Raw genomic sequence first — 16,110 nt, forward strand, 5'->3', positions numbered from 1 at the left:
GATATTTATTCAAATGATTCATGGACACAAAAAACGATCGTATTGTGACAATAAATAATGTCAATATCAGATCTTGCGATGACAATTTTCATTCATTTTCAATAATTCAACGTGAGTCAACATATATCATAACACTAGATACCGAAAACTAAAATTTTAGCTGACCAAATTTTTCGAATTTAGGCTTGTTAAAAGAGGCCAATAGTTATATTTCATGGTTTGTCATTATTTTATACTCAACAACTTAAAAAACAAGTTTAATCGTCTGTTATATTTATCGTATTGTAAGTCAGGCTGGAAATTCTAATGTATAAATACATATAATAATTTTCATTTAACGTTAGCCTTGCATCATCTAGATACCCAGGTAAAAACTGCATAGCCATAAACATACTATTTAAATAAAATGCTGGTATTTATTACATTGACAGGGCACACATTGCTCGCGTCTTCTGATTACATAGACAAATGCATTTGTGAGATGCATATCATTGGAATAATGTTTATCAGCGTCGTAACAATCCACATAACACTTACTTAAATTCCGTAATAATTAAACACTAAGCTCTATTAAATAAATATCTAATTCCTGACTAATTAAACGTTAATTCTACACACACACATAACAACTATTCCCCACTAACACCACTAACAGCTCCTCAATGAGCAGATGTAAACTTATGGGGAGAAGTCTGGTGAGTCACGTACAGCACTCCCATTGTAATAACCGCGGATACCAGGAATATAACATCAAACCACCTATGATAAAAGTTGAAATGGATGTTCCCGAGCACCTCCGTAATGATGACCCGGAAGTCAGGCGGCAAGTTCATCCTCATCAGCAAAACACACGAAACAAAGTACATTCCCATTATTTGAGCCAGGAACAGGACGAGGAGGTTGCTGGATTTGGCGCTGGAGATAGCGTAGAACCATTTGATGAGGTTTATGAGGAGACCCCGGATTGAGCAGACGATGATGATGCCAACGATGATGAAGCTGAGATGTTGTGCCCAGAATTGAGCGTCAAATTTGAAGCCCAACCAGTTTGCTGAGATCTCTAGTCCTCGGGAGATGGGGTCCTTTTTGCCGACTCTGTCAAACACAATGTTCACTGTGCTCATGAATATCTTGTATGCGAGGTAACCTGAAATTATGTGTTTTTAAAAAGCTGTTTTAATTGAAGTAACGAAATTATAGCAGGCAAATTGTTTTGCTGAAACCAAAATCATGTAATATTTATAGATAGTGCGGCCCTCTGGACCGGGCCAATAAAATAAAATACAATAAATAAAAAGCAAGTCGCTATATTCACCTGAGAAAATGTGACCAGTAAAGTTGAAATATTTTCCCAACAGTGTCCTACTCATAGCTAGACGTTCTCTCATCGAGTTCATATCTACTATTTCCAAATACAGCTGAAAAGTTTCATCATTTAAAAGATGATAATTGCCTAAATGTGTTAAAATTTAGGGCTACAATTGCAGATCAATATGACAGATTTAAACAACTTTCCGAGATGGTCCCACAGAATATATAAGTGATTTAAACCTGTCTAGAAAGTTCCTCAAGAGATTCCACCTCATCGTACAACAATGTTACTGTTTCATTTGTGCGGAGTGAAGAGGTTAGTCTTGACCACCAGCCTTGATCCTCTGAAAGGAGACACAAAGTAAGCAACCTGTTTCTCTGGGCCGCAATTGTAGAATTTTAATAGTACGATATCATTATTAGATCGGTTGAGTCCCTTAGCCACTATCAATAGAATTCGCAAGAAAACAATGCCTCTAGATCGTAATATTCCCATGGTAACCACAACTGTTAATAACATTAAATAACCCAAGTAGTAAGTACTTGGCTTCCACACTTGCATTCTACCGTCCTACTGCACTCAGTCCTAGTTAGGTGTCAGCACTACACTACATATACCGGCCTATCATCCCACATCCTCACTTCCACACTTGCATTCTACCGTCCTACTGCACTCAGTCCTAGTTAGGTGTCAGCACTACACTACATATACCGGCCTATCATCCCACATCCTCACTTCCACACTTGCATTCTACCGTCCTACTGCACTCAGTCCTAGTTAGGTGTCAGCACTACACTACATATACCGGCCTATCATCCCACATCCTCACTTCCACACTTGCATTCTACCGTCCTACTGCACTCAGTCCTAGTTAGGTGTCAGCACTACACTACATATACCGGCCTATCATCCCACATCCTCACTTCCACACTTGCATTCTACCGTCCTACTGCACTCAGTCCTAGTTAGGTGTCAGCACTACACTACATATACCGGCCTATCATCCCACATCCTCGTCTTTGATCAAATAATTTGAGGCACAGTGTGTAACACTATAACTATAGTTGGCATTTCTGTTGGGCAAGAACGTTTTGGCAATATATTGGCAGTTGGGATAGTGCTAAGCACTCTAAACTATAAAGGTGCATGGGAATGTTGGATTATGGTATGGTTGTCATATTGCTGGTGTGGCGTCCGCAATATTATCAGTCGCCTTTGAAAATCTACTACAGATTTTCTTTCTGTATATCACTATACAGTTCCTCTTTAGAAAAAGTGCATGTGACAAGTAACGAGACAAGGATGCTCTAGGATCAGGAGCGACAAATGATCAATTGTTCTAGACGTGAGGCTTTCTGCAGTAACGGCCCTAGCGAACAGGGGGATGGTTGTTCGCTTGAGTACTATGATGCGGTTATACAAGTCTGGCAAAACAATTTGTGACCTGCCTATTGGCCGGGCGCCGCCGTAGACTCAACACATGGTGTGTGGGGTATTTACCTCGGGCACACACCTTAATCTCTCGACCGGCGGGTCACACCCAAATCTCCTGCTCCAACTCTTTCAAAGGCTGGTACCCTACTACTACGTGGCCAGAAGGAAATTCTTGTAGGAACTCTTAATGTACGAACAATAAGAGAACAATACAAGAGGGATGAGCTGGGTGTATGCATGAGGGATAGTGGCGTACATATTTTGGGCATTCAGGAGCATCGGGTAGTACATAGCACTGAAATCGAGTATCAAGATCTTGGAAGCTCTCACCTCATAACAACTTCGGCATGGAGAACCAGCAATGGGGCGGCTGCTGGTGGGGTTGGTATTGTCTTGGACAAAAAGACAGTATTCAACTCATTGATTAGTGTATACTCACATGACAGGAGGACGATGGTAGCCAACTTTGCAGGGAACCCGGTCACAACTGTTATTGTGACTTATAGCCCGACAGAGGGGGCGACTGTCGACGAAGCAGAAAACTACTACGACAGCCTTGGTGGTGCCATCGACCAGATACCAGCCCACAACTTACTATTCGTTGTAGGAGACCTCAATGCGCATGTCTCATCATCAGGAAACTGGACATCCTTCCACAAGGGTCCAGCAAACCGAAATGGTAGACTGCTAGAGGATATGCTGTTGGAGCGACAGCTAGAAATCACAAACACCAGATTTCAGAAGCGAAGAGGTAAACTCTGGACATATCTCTCAGATATGAGTCAAAGTAAATCTCAAATCGACTTCATCATTTGCCGGAAGAAATGGCGGAACTCCGTCAAGAACTCCGAAGCATATGGTAGTTTCCACAGTATTGGCTCGGATCACAGAGTAGTCGTAGCAAGGGTAAAGCTTAGTCTACGGATAAGCAAGACGGAGAAGAGGGCTCCGGTTCTGGACTGGTCTAAACTTAAAACTGATATCGCTCTACAGGAGAGGTACACAGTGGAAGTTAAAAACCGCTTTTCCATACTTGAAAAGGATGATCAGACGGCAACAGAAAGGTACCAATGCTTTATTGATGCGAATAGGACAACTTCTCGACTTTTACTACCTGAAAAGGAGAAAAAGAAAAGATGTAAAATCTCAGCGACTCCAAGTGTTGAAATTGCCAGGCTGAAGCTGAGGGAATGTAGCATAAAATACCACTCAGATGCTACAGAAGACAACCGAATAGCTGTCCAAGAGGGCAAACAGAAGCTAGGCGATGCTTATCAAGCAGCTAAAGAGCACCTGCTGGAGGGGCAGGTCCGGGAACTGGAGGAAGCAAGTTGGCAGGGCAGACATGCTAAAAGCTGGACCATGATCAACAAGATCACAGGTAAAGCTCCATCATATACTGGCAAAATCAAGGGAAACTCACCAACGGAAAGGGTTCAGAAATGGAAGGACTATTTTGCTACTCTTCTCGGCTCACCACCGACGGTAGAGAACGCGGAAGAGGATATTGATCCAGTCCACCCACCTCTGAATATCGGAACACAACCGTTTACGTTGGATGAGTACAGAAAAGCAAAGTCCAGCATAAAGGAAGGGAAAGCATGGGGTGACGACAACATAGCCCCAGAAGTCTTAAAACGATGCGACCTTGATCAAATTGTCTTAGACTTCTGTAACAATGCTCTATTGAAAGGTGAGAAACCAGACCAATGGTCAACTGCCAACATCATACCAATTCCAAAGAAGGGCGACCTTAGCGAACCAATGAACTATCGGGGAATAAGCTTGTCATCCCTAGTTGCCAAGTCTCTAAACAAGATGGTTCTAAACCGGTTGAAGCCAGAAATCGAGACAATTCTGCGTAGAAACCAGAATGGATTCAGACCAGGAAGGTCAACAACTCAACAGATATTGGTACTGAGACGTCTTATAGAGGGTGTCAAGAGTCGGAAACTGCCAGCTGTTCTGACATTTATAGACTTTAAGAAGGCTTTCGACAGTGTACATCGTGGGAAAATGCTAAAGATTCTAGAAGCTTACGGCATTCCAGTCAAAATCGTGCAGCTTATACGGCTCATGTACGAGAAGACAATGGCCAAAGTCCTAACTCCAGACGGAGAAACTGAATTGTTCGAGATACTTGCAGGTGTGTTACAGGGTGATACCTTAGCACCTTACCTCTTTGCAATAGTCATCGACTACTGTATGAGGCAAGCCATAGGCGATGATGCGGAGCGACTTGGACTCACCCTCGAACGTAGAAAAAGCAGAAGAGTGGGGCCCAAGATCATCACCGATGTGGACTTTGCAGATGATATAGCACTTATATCTGAGGACATGGACAAGGCTAACGAGTTCCTGCTCAGAGTAGAATCGGCGGCAGCAAGCGTGGGACTACACATAAACGAAGGCAAGACCAAGGTCATGACACTGAATATGGAGGATCGATCTAGCGACCTACAAAGTCGATCCGGGGAAGCCATAGAAAATGTAGATGATTTCATCTACTTAGGCTCCTGGATTGAGAGCACAGATAGGGAGATAAGGGTTAGAAAGGGAAAAGCGTGGGGTGCCCTACATAGACTGAAGGATATCTGGAAATCCAAACTCTCAAAGAGCCTAAAGATTAGATTGTTCATAGCGGCTTGTGAATCAGTACTGCTCTACGGATCAGAAACCTGGACACTGACAAAGGCTCAAGAGAAAAGTTTGGACGGGACATACACAAAGATGTTGCGTATGGTGCTGGGTATCTCATGGAAGGACAAGGTCAGCAATATAACTTTGTATGGTAGCCTCCCAAGGCTGTCAAACAAGTTACGAAGCAGGAGATTAAAAATGGCGGGACACTGCATCCGACATCCTGAGCTACTTGCCAGTGATTTAGTCTTATGGGAACCTACGCACGGTAGAGCACAGCAAGGCCGACCAAGACAAAGCTACTTGTCTATGTTACTGAAGGAAGTTGGGACAAACTCTAAAGAGGAACTGCGAACCCTGATGCGGGACAGGGATATATGGAGGGGGTTTTCTGGCGTAGATCGGACTTAGCTCCGACATAGTAGTAGTAGTAGTAGTAGTAGTAAGTACTCACTGTCGCTGACTTGAGCTGTACTCTTTCTCTCCTCCAGTATCAGTTTCTTCTTCTTGTTGGCTATCATGTCCAGTGTCTGCAGCATTCTTTTCTCCATGTTCTGGGATATACTTGTTTTTATGATTCTGCTAACCACGCATCAGTGATAACAATTATATAAAAATAAAAGTATGCCATTGGGCTACCGCCATTTTGCAGGTAATAATATTTTGAAAGTTAGTTATTTGCGTGCGGTTTAGCTCATATTATCAAACTGACACAGAAAAATGGAAATGTCTAAGGCGATCAGTACTCACGTTTACATCCAGTGACGTGACAATCCTGGCAAAGTAGTCCATGTAAGTGTAGGGACAGTTCACGGCTCCAAACCCAGAGAGGATAGCCATCAGAGTCACTCCTACCACTCCTACTCGACTGGAAATATCATTCGTAAACAGAATAAAACATGTCGACGTGCAGATTGTAGAGATGGAGGAACAAAGTGTGGATAGGTTTGCCAGGGTGCGTTCAACTATACCCTGTCAAGTGACATGGTATAGCAGAACTATAGGTCCCACTGACCCAGCTGATGGTCGTGTAGTGCGGTCAACTCTATCTTTATGATTCATTTTGCATGTTGATTCATTTGTAGTGCGGTCAATTCTATCTTGATGATTCATTTTTCTTTTTGGTTACGTCCCGATCACACGATCGAATTGAAAATATATATGATAATTAGGTCTGGAGCGCTGAATACTCAAATAAGATTTTTTCGCGCGTTCCGGTAAAATTTGCAGAAGACCGTTTACTTGTGCAGGAGTGGCGAAACTAGTTTTATAGTTGCTAGTTTTATAGTTGCTAGTTTTATAGTTGCTAGTTTCATAGTTGCTAGTTTCATAGTTGCTAGTTTCATAGTTGCTAGTTTCATAGTTGCTAGTTTCATAGTTGCTAGTTTCATAGTTGCTAGTTTCATAGTTGCTAGTTTCATAGTTGCTAGTTTCATAGTTGCTAGTTTCATAGTTGCTAGTTTCATAGTTGCTAGTTTCATAGTTGCTAGTTTCATAGTTGCTAGTTTCATAGTTGCTAGTTTCATAGTTGCTAGTTTCATAGTTGCTAGTTTCATAGTTGCTAGTTTCATAGTTGCTAGTTTCATAGTTGCTAGTTTTATAGTTGCTAGTTTTATAGTTGCTAGTTTTATAGTTGCTAGTTTTATAGTTGCTAGTTTTATAGTTGCTAGTTTTATAGTTGCTAGTTTTATAGTTGCTAGTTTTATAGTTGCTAGTTTTATAGTTGCTAGTTTTATAGTTGCTAGTTTTATAGTTGCTAGTTTTATAGTTGCTAGTTCTATAGTTGCTAGTTCTATAGTTGCTAGTTCTATAGTTGCTAGCTTTATAGTTGCTAGTTTTATAGTTGCTAGTTTTATAGTTGCTAGTTTTATAGTTGCTAGTTTTATAGTTGCTAGTTTTATAGTTGCTAGTTTTATAGTTGCTAGTTTGAAATATTTGACGTTTCCATGGTGTTGGTGTCAATGAAGCCCCCACCCATGAAAACTTCGGTTAACTCTCACGGGAAACTACGTAAGACTGTAGGATATAATTTATAGCAAAGTTTTTTTTCTTCTGTATTTCGACCAATCACTCGATTTAGTTAGCTACTTGCTACATTACCAAGGGTTTTACAAAATTTACCAAGGATTTTGCCAATGGCCGGTTTATCGTATACACAGGACGACAGTTTATTCACAATGTTTGACACAGAAAAGGGTCTCAAAGTTAATATTCCTGAGATGCATCTACATTTCATACATTGCTCACACTACATTTCATACATTTCTCACACTACATTTCATACATTGCTCACACTACATTGCTTAATTCAGTTATCCTGGATCCCACTCCGGTGTAACCAGTAAAACTGCTTCTGAGTAGAAAGTTATAGAACACTGCTGTAAACAACAAGAATACAAGGAAGCAAAATAAAATTTGTTATCCAGGGAATAAGAATTTATACATTTTCCAAGTTTACGATAAAATATCATTCCTGATAAGCATGCACATTGTATACAACTTCTCCTTGCTATACAAATATTCCTGCCTTAGTTATTAAGCAGTTAAAAGATTTAATTAAAACAAAAGTCTTCTTGGGTGTCTCCCAGCCTGATACTAGAGGCACAAAACTATCAGAAAATCCAAAAATTGTGCGGCAGAATTGTTCTTTATAGTATATCATATCTTTATGTAGGGAATATAACGCAAATATCCCGGCTTCATGCGGCTGATATCAATTATCAGCTAATATCTCCAACTGTCAACTGTCTGTCTTGAGATTTTATCTTCTTTCCAATGTTACAAAGAAGAGGGAAGAAGTCGAAGAAAACACGGACGAGAAGGATCAAGACTGCGAGACAAAATACAAGAAGTCCAAGGGTAACTTCGGAAGACATAATTAGCTAATTAATTAACCAATTAAGCAGGAGATGATTCCAGAGAAGAGGAACTTTTGCAAAGAACTACACGGACTATTGACGCAAACAATCACTACAATGGAATGCTACACAGCAAAGTTTGAGTTGAAGTTTGAATTAAAGTTTGAAAAAAGGGTGACAATGCTTTAGGAATTTACCATGTAAATTGTTATGAAACAAGCTTCCTATGCAATGTGGCAAACATCTTAAAGATTTAGACCGGATATCATTCTGCCCAACAAATAGTGAAAATTCATCGGGTAGAGGGTGACACGTGACATGTGACATGTGACACATGACATGTGACACGTGACATGTGACATGTAACAATCTGGAATGTCTATTATATTCTCTTAATTTTATCACATTGAAGTACTAACCTGATCATCTGCTCTATGCTGAATATCCCTTGCTTAGGATTCATGATGGGAAATGGGTCACCAAGCTTCCAAAAGAAGTAGAAATAAACAGTCCAGGACAGGAAACAGAAAAGAGCTGTTAGTCTTTGTTGTTTTAATATTCTGAATATTAGTCCGTGATTTGATAAACACGCAAATGCAATGGTCGTCAAAAAGAAGAAGAAGAATCTTTGCAACTCAAAAAAAATTCCATAATAAAGATAAACAATATATACCTTAAACTGTTAAGAACAATGTAGCTCATGTACATAGGCAGTATAACGATCAACAGAACCAGAGCAAAGTAGAGATTAAGTTTCCAGTGGAAGAGGCGGGAGGAGAGGTCCATGACACCCAGTATCTCGAATATGATGAGCTCGAACATGCTGAGTGACATGGTGAAGGTCACTGCAAATAGAACCTGTACTCCTCTCTGGTGGATCTACGGGAAAGAAAAAGAGGATTAGATAAATATAATAATAAGTTATAACATTAATATAATATCTATTGTACACGCTTCGACAATCGACAATAAAATATACCAAGGAAAGATACATTTAAGTCATTCAAGCGAGACTTATCCACAACAAGATAAGAATTATTCTGTCGTTACGAGTACATCCAAACACTTTTAACTGGCATGTCACTAGAATAGGGGGGGGGGGGGGGGGGGTCCAAGGGGAACTTTGGGGAACTTTTTTTTGGGGAACTTCAGAAATCTTGGGGGACTTTCCCAAAGTTCCCCAAAGTTCCCCTTGGACCCCCCCCCCCCCCCCCCTAGAATAACAGTACAAACCTCGTAGTTAGAGAAGAGTTGGAGCATGAAGAAGAGATAACCAAATATGAAGAAAAGCAGCTGAGTTGTGAACATGATTACCGTGTCCGCTACAAAACCTAACATCATTGCTCCTCCTGTAATCATGTAATATACAAACTATAAAAAGATTATTAACTTATTATCGTTTGTTCTGATGAGGGATGAGTAGATTTAAATTCATGACCTGGTAAATACATAATTCCTATATCTAGGACAAGAACTTTTGTATTTTAAATTAAAAACTATAGTAATAAACTTCGAAGAACGGTGAAATTCAATTACAACAAATAACTTGTGTCTGTAAACAATGTATCAGGTACCCGCGGGAATAGGAAAGGAAACAAGGTAAAGTAAAATAAAAAGCTCGAATTATTATATGTTCAAAGTAAAGCAAAACTGTAAAAACGGTTTGAAATAACGCAATCTTAACTTAAAAGTAGTAATTATATTATATATACGAACATAAGTTTCTATTAATAGAATAATAATACTGGTCACTGTCTCACACTATTCGGTTTTGTTGTTAATATACTAAAACCATTAAAACGAGAAAGTATTGCTAAAGACAAATATCAAACCACTCAAACATTTTATCACAATTTCATTATATATTTATGTGAAAGGTCAAAAATTTAAGTTGTAAATGAAAACATCAAAGTTCCCAACTTAATAACATTACTGCTGTAACTGTATAACATAATGTCTTAAATTTCTGTTATTTGTCTCAACAGATTATAAAATACATCGTTATCAGCTTTGGTGAAATCTAAAAAATGTATAAAACCAATGGAATAAGAAATAAAGATTGTATTAGGCTGTACAATTAAGTATGTGAACGTCCTAAAGTTCATGTTTATTAAATTAATTCTGTTGATGTTCATAACATCACACAATGTTAACATCATACTATGTTATCATCATACTATGTTAATATCTGACCACGTTAACATTTAACCACGTTAACATCTGACCACGTTAACATTTAACCACGTTAACATTTAACCACGTTAACATCTGACCACGTTACCATCTGAACACGTTAACATTCAACCACGTTAACATTTAACCACGTTAACATTTAACCACGTTGACATATAACCACGTTAACATTTAACCACGTTAACATTTAACCACGTTAACATTTAACCACATTAACATTTAACCACGTTAACATTTAACCACGTTAACATTTAACCACGTTAACATTTAACCACGTTAACATTTAACCACGTTAACATTTAACCACGTTAACATTTAACCACGTTAACATTTAACCACGTTAACATTTAACCACGTTAACATTTAACCACGTTAACATTTAACCACGTTAACATTTAACCACGTTAACATTTAACCACGTTAACATTTAACCACGTTAACATTTAACCACGTTAACATTTAACCACTTTAACATCTGACCACATTAACATCTGACCACGTTAACATCTGACAACGATAACACTTAACATTTAACCACGTTAACATCTGACCAGTGACCACGTTAACATCTGACCAGTGACCACGTTAACATCTGACCACGTTAACATTAAGTTCAGGATAAGTTGAGGTTTACCAGCAGATTAATAAGGGACGGAGTCAGGAAGTCAACAATTGCAATGTTCAATTTAAGCCTTTTCTGGAAATCCTCAAACCACGCTGGTAGATGTGGAGTTAACAAGTCAGCCATCTGAAAATATAGACCTTAAATTTAACAATCGAATTTTAAGTCTTGTTTCCCGACAAAGATGATGCCCGACGATGTGAACCTTACAATTTTATACATTTAACAAACATTTAGCATTTATTAAAATCTATTCGTGCTCTACATTTTATATCGGCTTTACCTGTTTTAGGTTGCGAGGAGACTTGTATATTCCGTGTAAAGTGTCCCCAGTTTTAGGGGTTAGGATTGTTTGTGCCACGTGGAGTGAGTCTGGGGCTCTTTCTCGTGACATCGTTATCTGAAATATATCGTGATAAGAGATACAGATTATTTTAGACATGATAGATTACAGTCAGGATTGTGAAGAAATGATTCCATGAAATAATCCAACATGAGTGATCAGCAACAAACTAACCAAACCAAGTAAAATACCGAAATACCTCCAAGAAATCTTTAAGATAAGAAACATCAGTCGTATCAGCCCACGGGGACACCACGTGACTCTCGCTACTCCACACCCAGTCAAACTGGCACTTTACCTCACTGTGCTTGTAGGTTGAAGTGAACATTTCCGGCTCCTCCGTCAGGGCTATGATAACACGTTTACCTGATTGTATCATTTCACCGTACGTTTGTACACTCTGTAATGGATATGGGACTTTAGCTCTCTAGTCGTGGGGAGGCAGTGCGGCAAAATGCGGACAAATCCGTAGGACTCTGCTTTTAGAAAAGAGTCCTAGAGTCCTTATTTCCTTCAGATTTTATTACCCTTTTAATGTTACTCAAAATTAAATTACAAACACATACAGCATCTTGTGGAGGTGGTGGACACAGCTTGTCTCCAAACATTTCCTCAACTTTAACCAACATACTGCATATGTTACAGTCAGCACACCTTTAAAAGTAAGATTATTAGTTAGCTACTTTAGGTTATCAGAATAACTGATATTATGATTAAATGAGAAGGGAAAATAGCCCCTGAAGTACTAATCATTCGCGATAGTAATGGTTGTCATATTACACTGACTTGTAAATATGGTTCATGTCCAGGATAACAATCTCCTCAGGATGGTTCTCAACAAACTCCGCAACACTCTCCAACTCTACCAGTAGCTCTCCTGCCTCAAACCCGTGCACCAGATACTTTGTGTTGGTGTTACTGTCCAGGAACACTCGTAGGTCTATGTACCGGACACCTAGTCTTAGTTGGTCCTGAAAATGTGTTTCATTACCTATATCTAATAGATTCATTATTTACGTTATCAAGCGAGGAGGTTTGATAAAGTGAACAGATTACAACTTTGAAATCATGAATTTATTCGGTATAAATTTGACTGACTTACAGCAATGGAATAGTCTTGAGTTCTGGACCAAACTGATCCGACTCTGTCAACAACAGGGTTCAGGCAAAACAAGTTCGGTAAGAGGTATGTTCTCCTGTTGGATAAAATTAATTTGGGTCAGGTAGCCAAAAATAATTACGTCAGTTTTTAAAGTGAGCCCAGAAGAGTGGCAGAGACTTGATAGGAATTGGTAAAATCAACAGTAAAATAACGTTAAGAATCATACTTTGACTTGCGGTTGATACAGTAACTCCCAGAGTCATGGCTCCCAGGTATAACAATCTCACTCAACTTCTTATCTTTAATCTCCTCTTTTATACATCCCATCCAGTTTTCGAGATCCATCCCATTACTTGATCTGATCAGAGTGAATAAAATAACAAAAACAACAAAATATCGCAAAGGCCAATTTTGATTATTCTGCAAATAAAGGTTATAATATACTGCAAATTAATGATACGTATAGTCATAGTCCAAACTCTGGTTGCTGTAAGAAGAGCACAAATACTATACTTTTGATTTTATCATTTTGTTCATTAAGTACTGAACTCAAATCAGAAACATTATTTTGTAATAAATTATAAACTTACCAACTGATAAATTTACTGGTTCAATAAATACTAGTGAAAACAGTACATCTCTTAAATACAGAAATAAAAATCTTCCAATTCTACATTGTTATAAATGCCCTAACTTTTAACATAAGTTCTGGAAGTTTCTCTTGTTCAACAAGAAATGCGGCCGCTTTTCTTTTGTGGATGGCCGCTCAATTTCCCGATCCGGGATGAAGTATTTTATCATATTCCATACCACCTGGGGACCCCAGTCTTTGCGGTTTATAAGCATGCAGATATGGCGGAGAGACAGGCCGAGCGCCGCCCAGTTGATATAATTCTATATTGAATTTGAAAATCGTGTATATTTCTATTTTCTATGTAACCATATGTTTATTGTTTATGCAACCTGACACGGATCTTTGCAAAATAGTAATACTAACTCAAAATAATAATACAATGCTATCAATTTGTCCCTAGCGGGATGCGTACATGGTGAAATTAACAATGTACTTGAACATTTCAGCACCGCGCGCCAACAATTGTTTAATTCAGATGATCGCGCAAAATAAGTTTGCGCAGGCAGACACGTGGGCGATAACTAGACTGTCGACATGGGGGCGAGGGCACGCACGCACGCACGCACGCACGCACGGTCGCAAGCTACCATATACAAAAAAAAACCTCGATCGCTAACCCTTGTCCTTGACTCTTTTGTGCCTTCGGCACTTTGAGTCATGGATCGGGAAAAAATCTCATGGATTCAGAATTGCTTGCCCCAACAACAAATAACCTCAAATCTAAGGTACCTGCTACAGTTAGCTGACAATTGGACAGTTAATATCCATAACTTCATAGGAATTAATTATGAATTGTATACCTGATTTGTCTAGACAGAAATAGAGGTCGATTTTTCATCATTATGGATTAAAAATAAATCTTATCAATTTTAGATAATATTTAAAACAATAAGGAACACTGGAGTACCCTATCAGTCTTTTTTCTCTAATGCTCCTTTAGTTATCCATGTTTTACCCTTGCCCCAATAACTCTTTATTTTACTTTCTTTAAGCTCTAATTCAAGATCAGTGTCTAGACTTTCCATAATTGATTCTTCAACGTCTTGCATTTCAGCAATATGTTTACCATACTTAACAATAGTTCTTTGTGTTGTATCAGACTGTTTTGTGGTTTTCTTTTCTTCATAAGCCTCATCCTGATAGGGAATAGCAACACCATTCTCTGTCACTCTCATGGGATCACCAGATGTGGTATATAAAATCTCAACTTTCTCAGCAGCATTGCCATTAATATCCAATAAAGTGAGCTGCTGAATAGGGATCTTTTTTAATACTGCCAAATGAGTTGGGGACTTGTCTGAAACTGCGGCTTTGGGTGGCATTTTCCTTAACATTCTATTAACATAACTGACCTTGGCAAACTGTCCATCTGTACTTAGCCACACAATTCGTCCATCTGTTGTAGCATCTTCTGGAGCTTTCAACCACCGGCATATATCATTTTTTTCAATATACCTAAAAGGTTTTGAATTTGGTCCTTCCTCTAGAATTTGCTGTCTCACCAAGTCCCGATTGACGAACGTCTTGCCTACATATCGCCAGTTAAGCATGGCTGCTCCAACGTGAGCTTTTCTTATCATTTTACCTGCATTTACAATTGTCAGAAATGTAGTTAAACCATAGTTACTCCTGGAGTGTCTTATTTACTAATTATTAGAAATCAGCTGACAGGCTTGTCAACTTATAATGTAAGAAGTCCAATGACCTTTGAATGGGTATGATAAATTAATGGGTCATAATCCAAAAGTGTGACCCCATTATGGTTGAAAGACTAGATGCAGTATGAGGATCTCAGAGGAAAACGCTAAACAGTTGAATTTGACCTTAAATAGGATAAAACATTCAATTAGAAACAGTACAGCAAGCAAAATTGGTTTCAAAGTATAGCATTTTAGGGCCAAAGATGATAATCAACTGATACCAATCCCAGCAGCTTTTTTCACTAGACTGGTAGAGCTAGCTACTGAAATGTGCATGATACTGACTTCAGATCAGTGGCGTAATGTTGCCTGTTTGCGCCCCCGCTGAAAAAGCGCCCCTCCCGCTTTTGGTGCCCCTCCCTACAATTGGAAAAATTAGATGATTTTATAGGATACACCAGTAAAATCTCTAAAAAAGTGTGTTTCTAGAGCAAAACTTGCAGTTTTGCTAGTACTGTAGTTAAGTTTTTCCAAATTTTCCCACATTCAAATGACGATTTGACATCCCCGGGGGAGGGGGGGGGTACTAATGGCATAAAATGGCATAAATGGCATACGTTTTATGGCATAAATGGAAATTTTTATTTCCATTTATGCCATGAATTTAGGTCTTCATATTTGACCTTTAGGATGACTTTAAATTCACAACTTATTATCGGTACTTGAATAAGAGACATGTTTCATGCTTTATAACGCTTGGAATGATTGTTAAAGATTCATATGACAAATAAAGAAAATAGAAATGTATTATATCAAACGGGGGGGGGGGGGGGGGGGGGGGGTATCAATGGCATGGAATGTCATAAAATGGCATGGAATCAGTGGCGTAACGAAGGGCCCTGCTGACCCCGCTGTGCAGGGGGGCGCCGTCTTATGGGGGCGCCAAATCGTCGTTTGAATGTGGGACAATTTCGAAAACTTAACTAAAGTACTAGCAAAACTGCGCGTTTTGCTCTAGATACACACTTTTTTAGAGATTTTACCGGCGTATCCTCTAAAATCACCTAATTTGTTCAATTTTAGGGAGGGGCACCAAAAGGGGAGGGGGCGCCAACAGGGGGGCGCATTTTCGGCAGGGGGGCGCCAACAGGCAACGTTACGCCACTGCATGGAATGTCATACGTTTTATGGTATAAATGGAAATTTTTATTGGCCAATTCTCCATTATGCCATTTATGCCATTGGTACCCCTCCCCCCCCCCCCCCCCCCACCCTCTAAAATGGCACCCCCTAAGATGGCACCCCCCTAAGATGGCAACCCCCTAAAATGGA

At 39.2% G+C, this 16,110-nt stretch overlaps 2 protein-coding genes across 2 annotated transcripts; both read right to left on the bottom strand.

Moving 5' to 3' along the window:
- Nucleotides 1-3: 3 nt before the first annotated feature.
- On the bottom strand, nucleotides 4-9,622 carry LOC134817829 (Golgi pH regulator-like). Its single transcript, XM_063827168.1, has 8 exons — nucleotides 9,478-9,622; nucleotides 8,918-9,123; nucleotides 8,664-8,804; nucleotides 6,137-6,254; nucleotides 5,841-5,940; nucleotides 1,552-1,655; nucleotides 1,316-1,418; nucleotides 4-1,147 (listed from the first exon to the last, which is right to left on the bottom strand). Exons 1-8 carry the CDS (start codon nucleotides 9,601-9,603, stop codon nucleotides 660-662), a joined length of 1,386 nt encoding a protein of 461 aa, XP_063683238.1. The 5' UTR covers nucleotides 9,604-9,622; the 3' UTR covers nucleotides 4-659.
- Nucleotides 9,623-9,746: 124 nt separating this feature from the next.
- Nucleotides 9,747-12,858, bottom strand: LOC134817830 (PI-PLC X domain-containing protein 2-like). The gene is made up of 7 exons (XM_063827169.1): nucleotides 12,731-12,858; nucleotides 12,505-12,598; nucleotides 12,189-12,373; nucleotides 11,969-12,056; nucleotides 11,602-11,802; nucleotides 11,343-11,459; nucleotides 9,747-11,185 (listed from the first exon to the last, which is right to left on the bottom strand). Exons 1-7 carry the CDS (start codon nucleotides 12,847-12,849, stop codon nucleotides 11,051-11,053), a joined length of 939 nt encoding a protein of 312 aa, XP_063683239.1. The 5' UTR covers nucleotides 12,850-12,858; the 3' UTR covers nucleotides 9,747-11,050.
- Nucleotides 12,859-16,110: the final 3,252 nt, after the last annotated feature.

Source organism: Bolinopsis microptera, chromosome 7 (assembly GCF_026151205.1).
Source record: "Bolinopsis microptera isolate Bmic1 chromosome 7, MBARI_Bmic_1.0, whole genome shotgun sequence".
Taxonomy (NCBI): domain Eukaryota; kingdom Metazoa; phylum Ctenophora; class Tentaculata; order Lobata; family Bolinopsidae; genus Bolinopsis; species Bolinopsis microptera.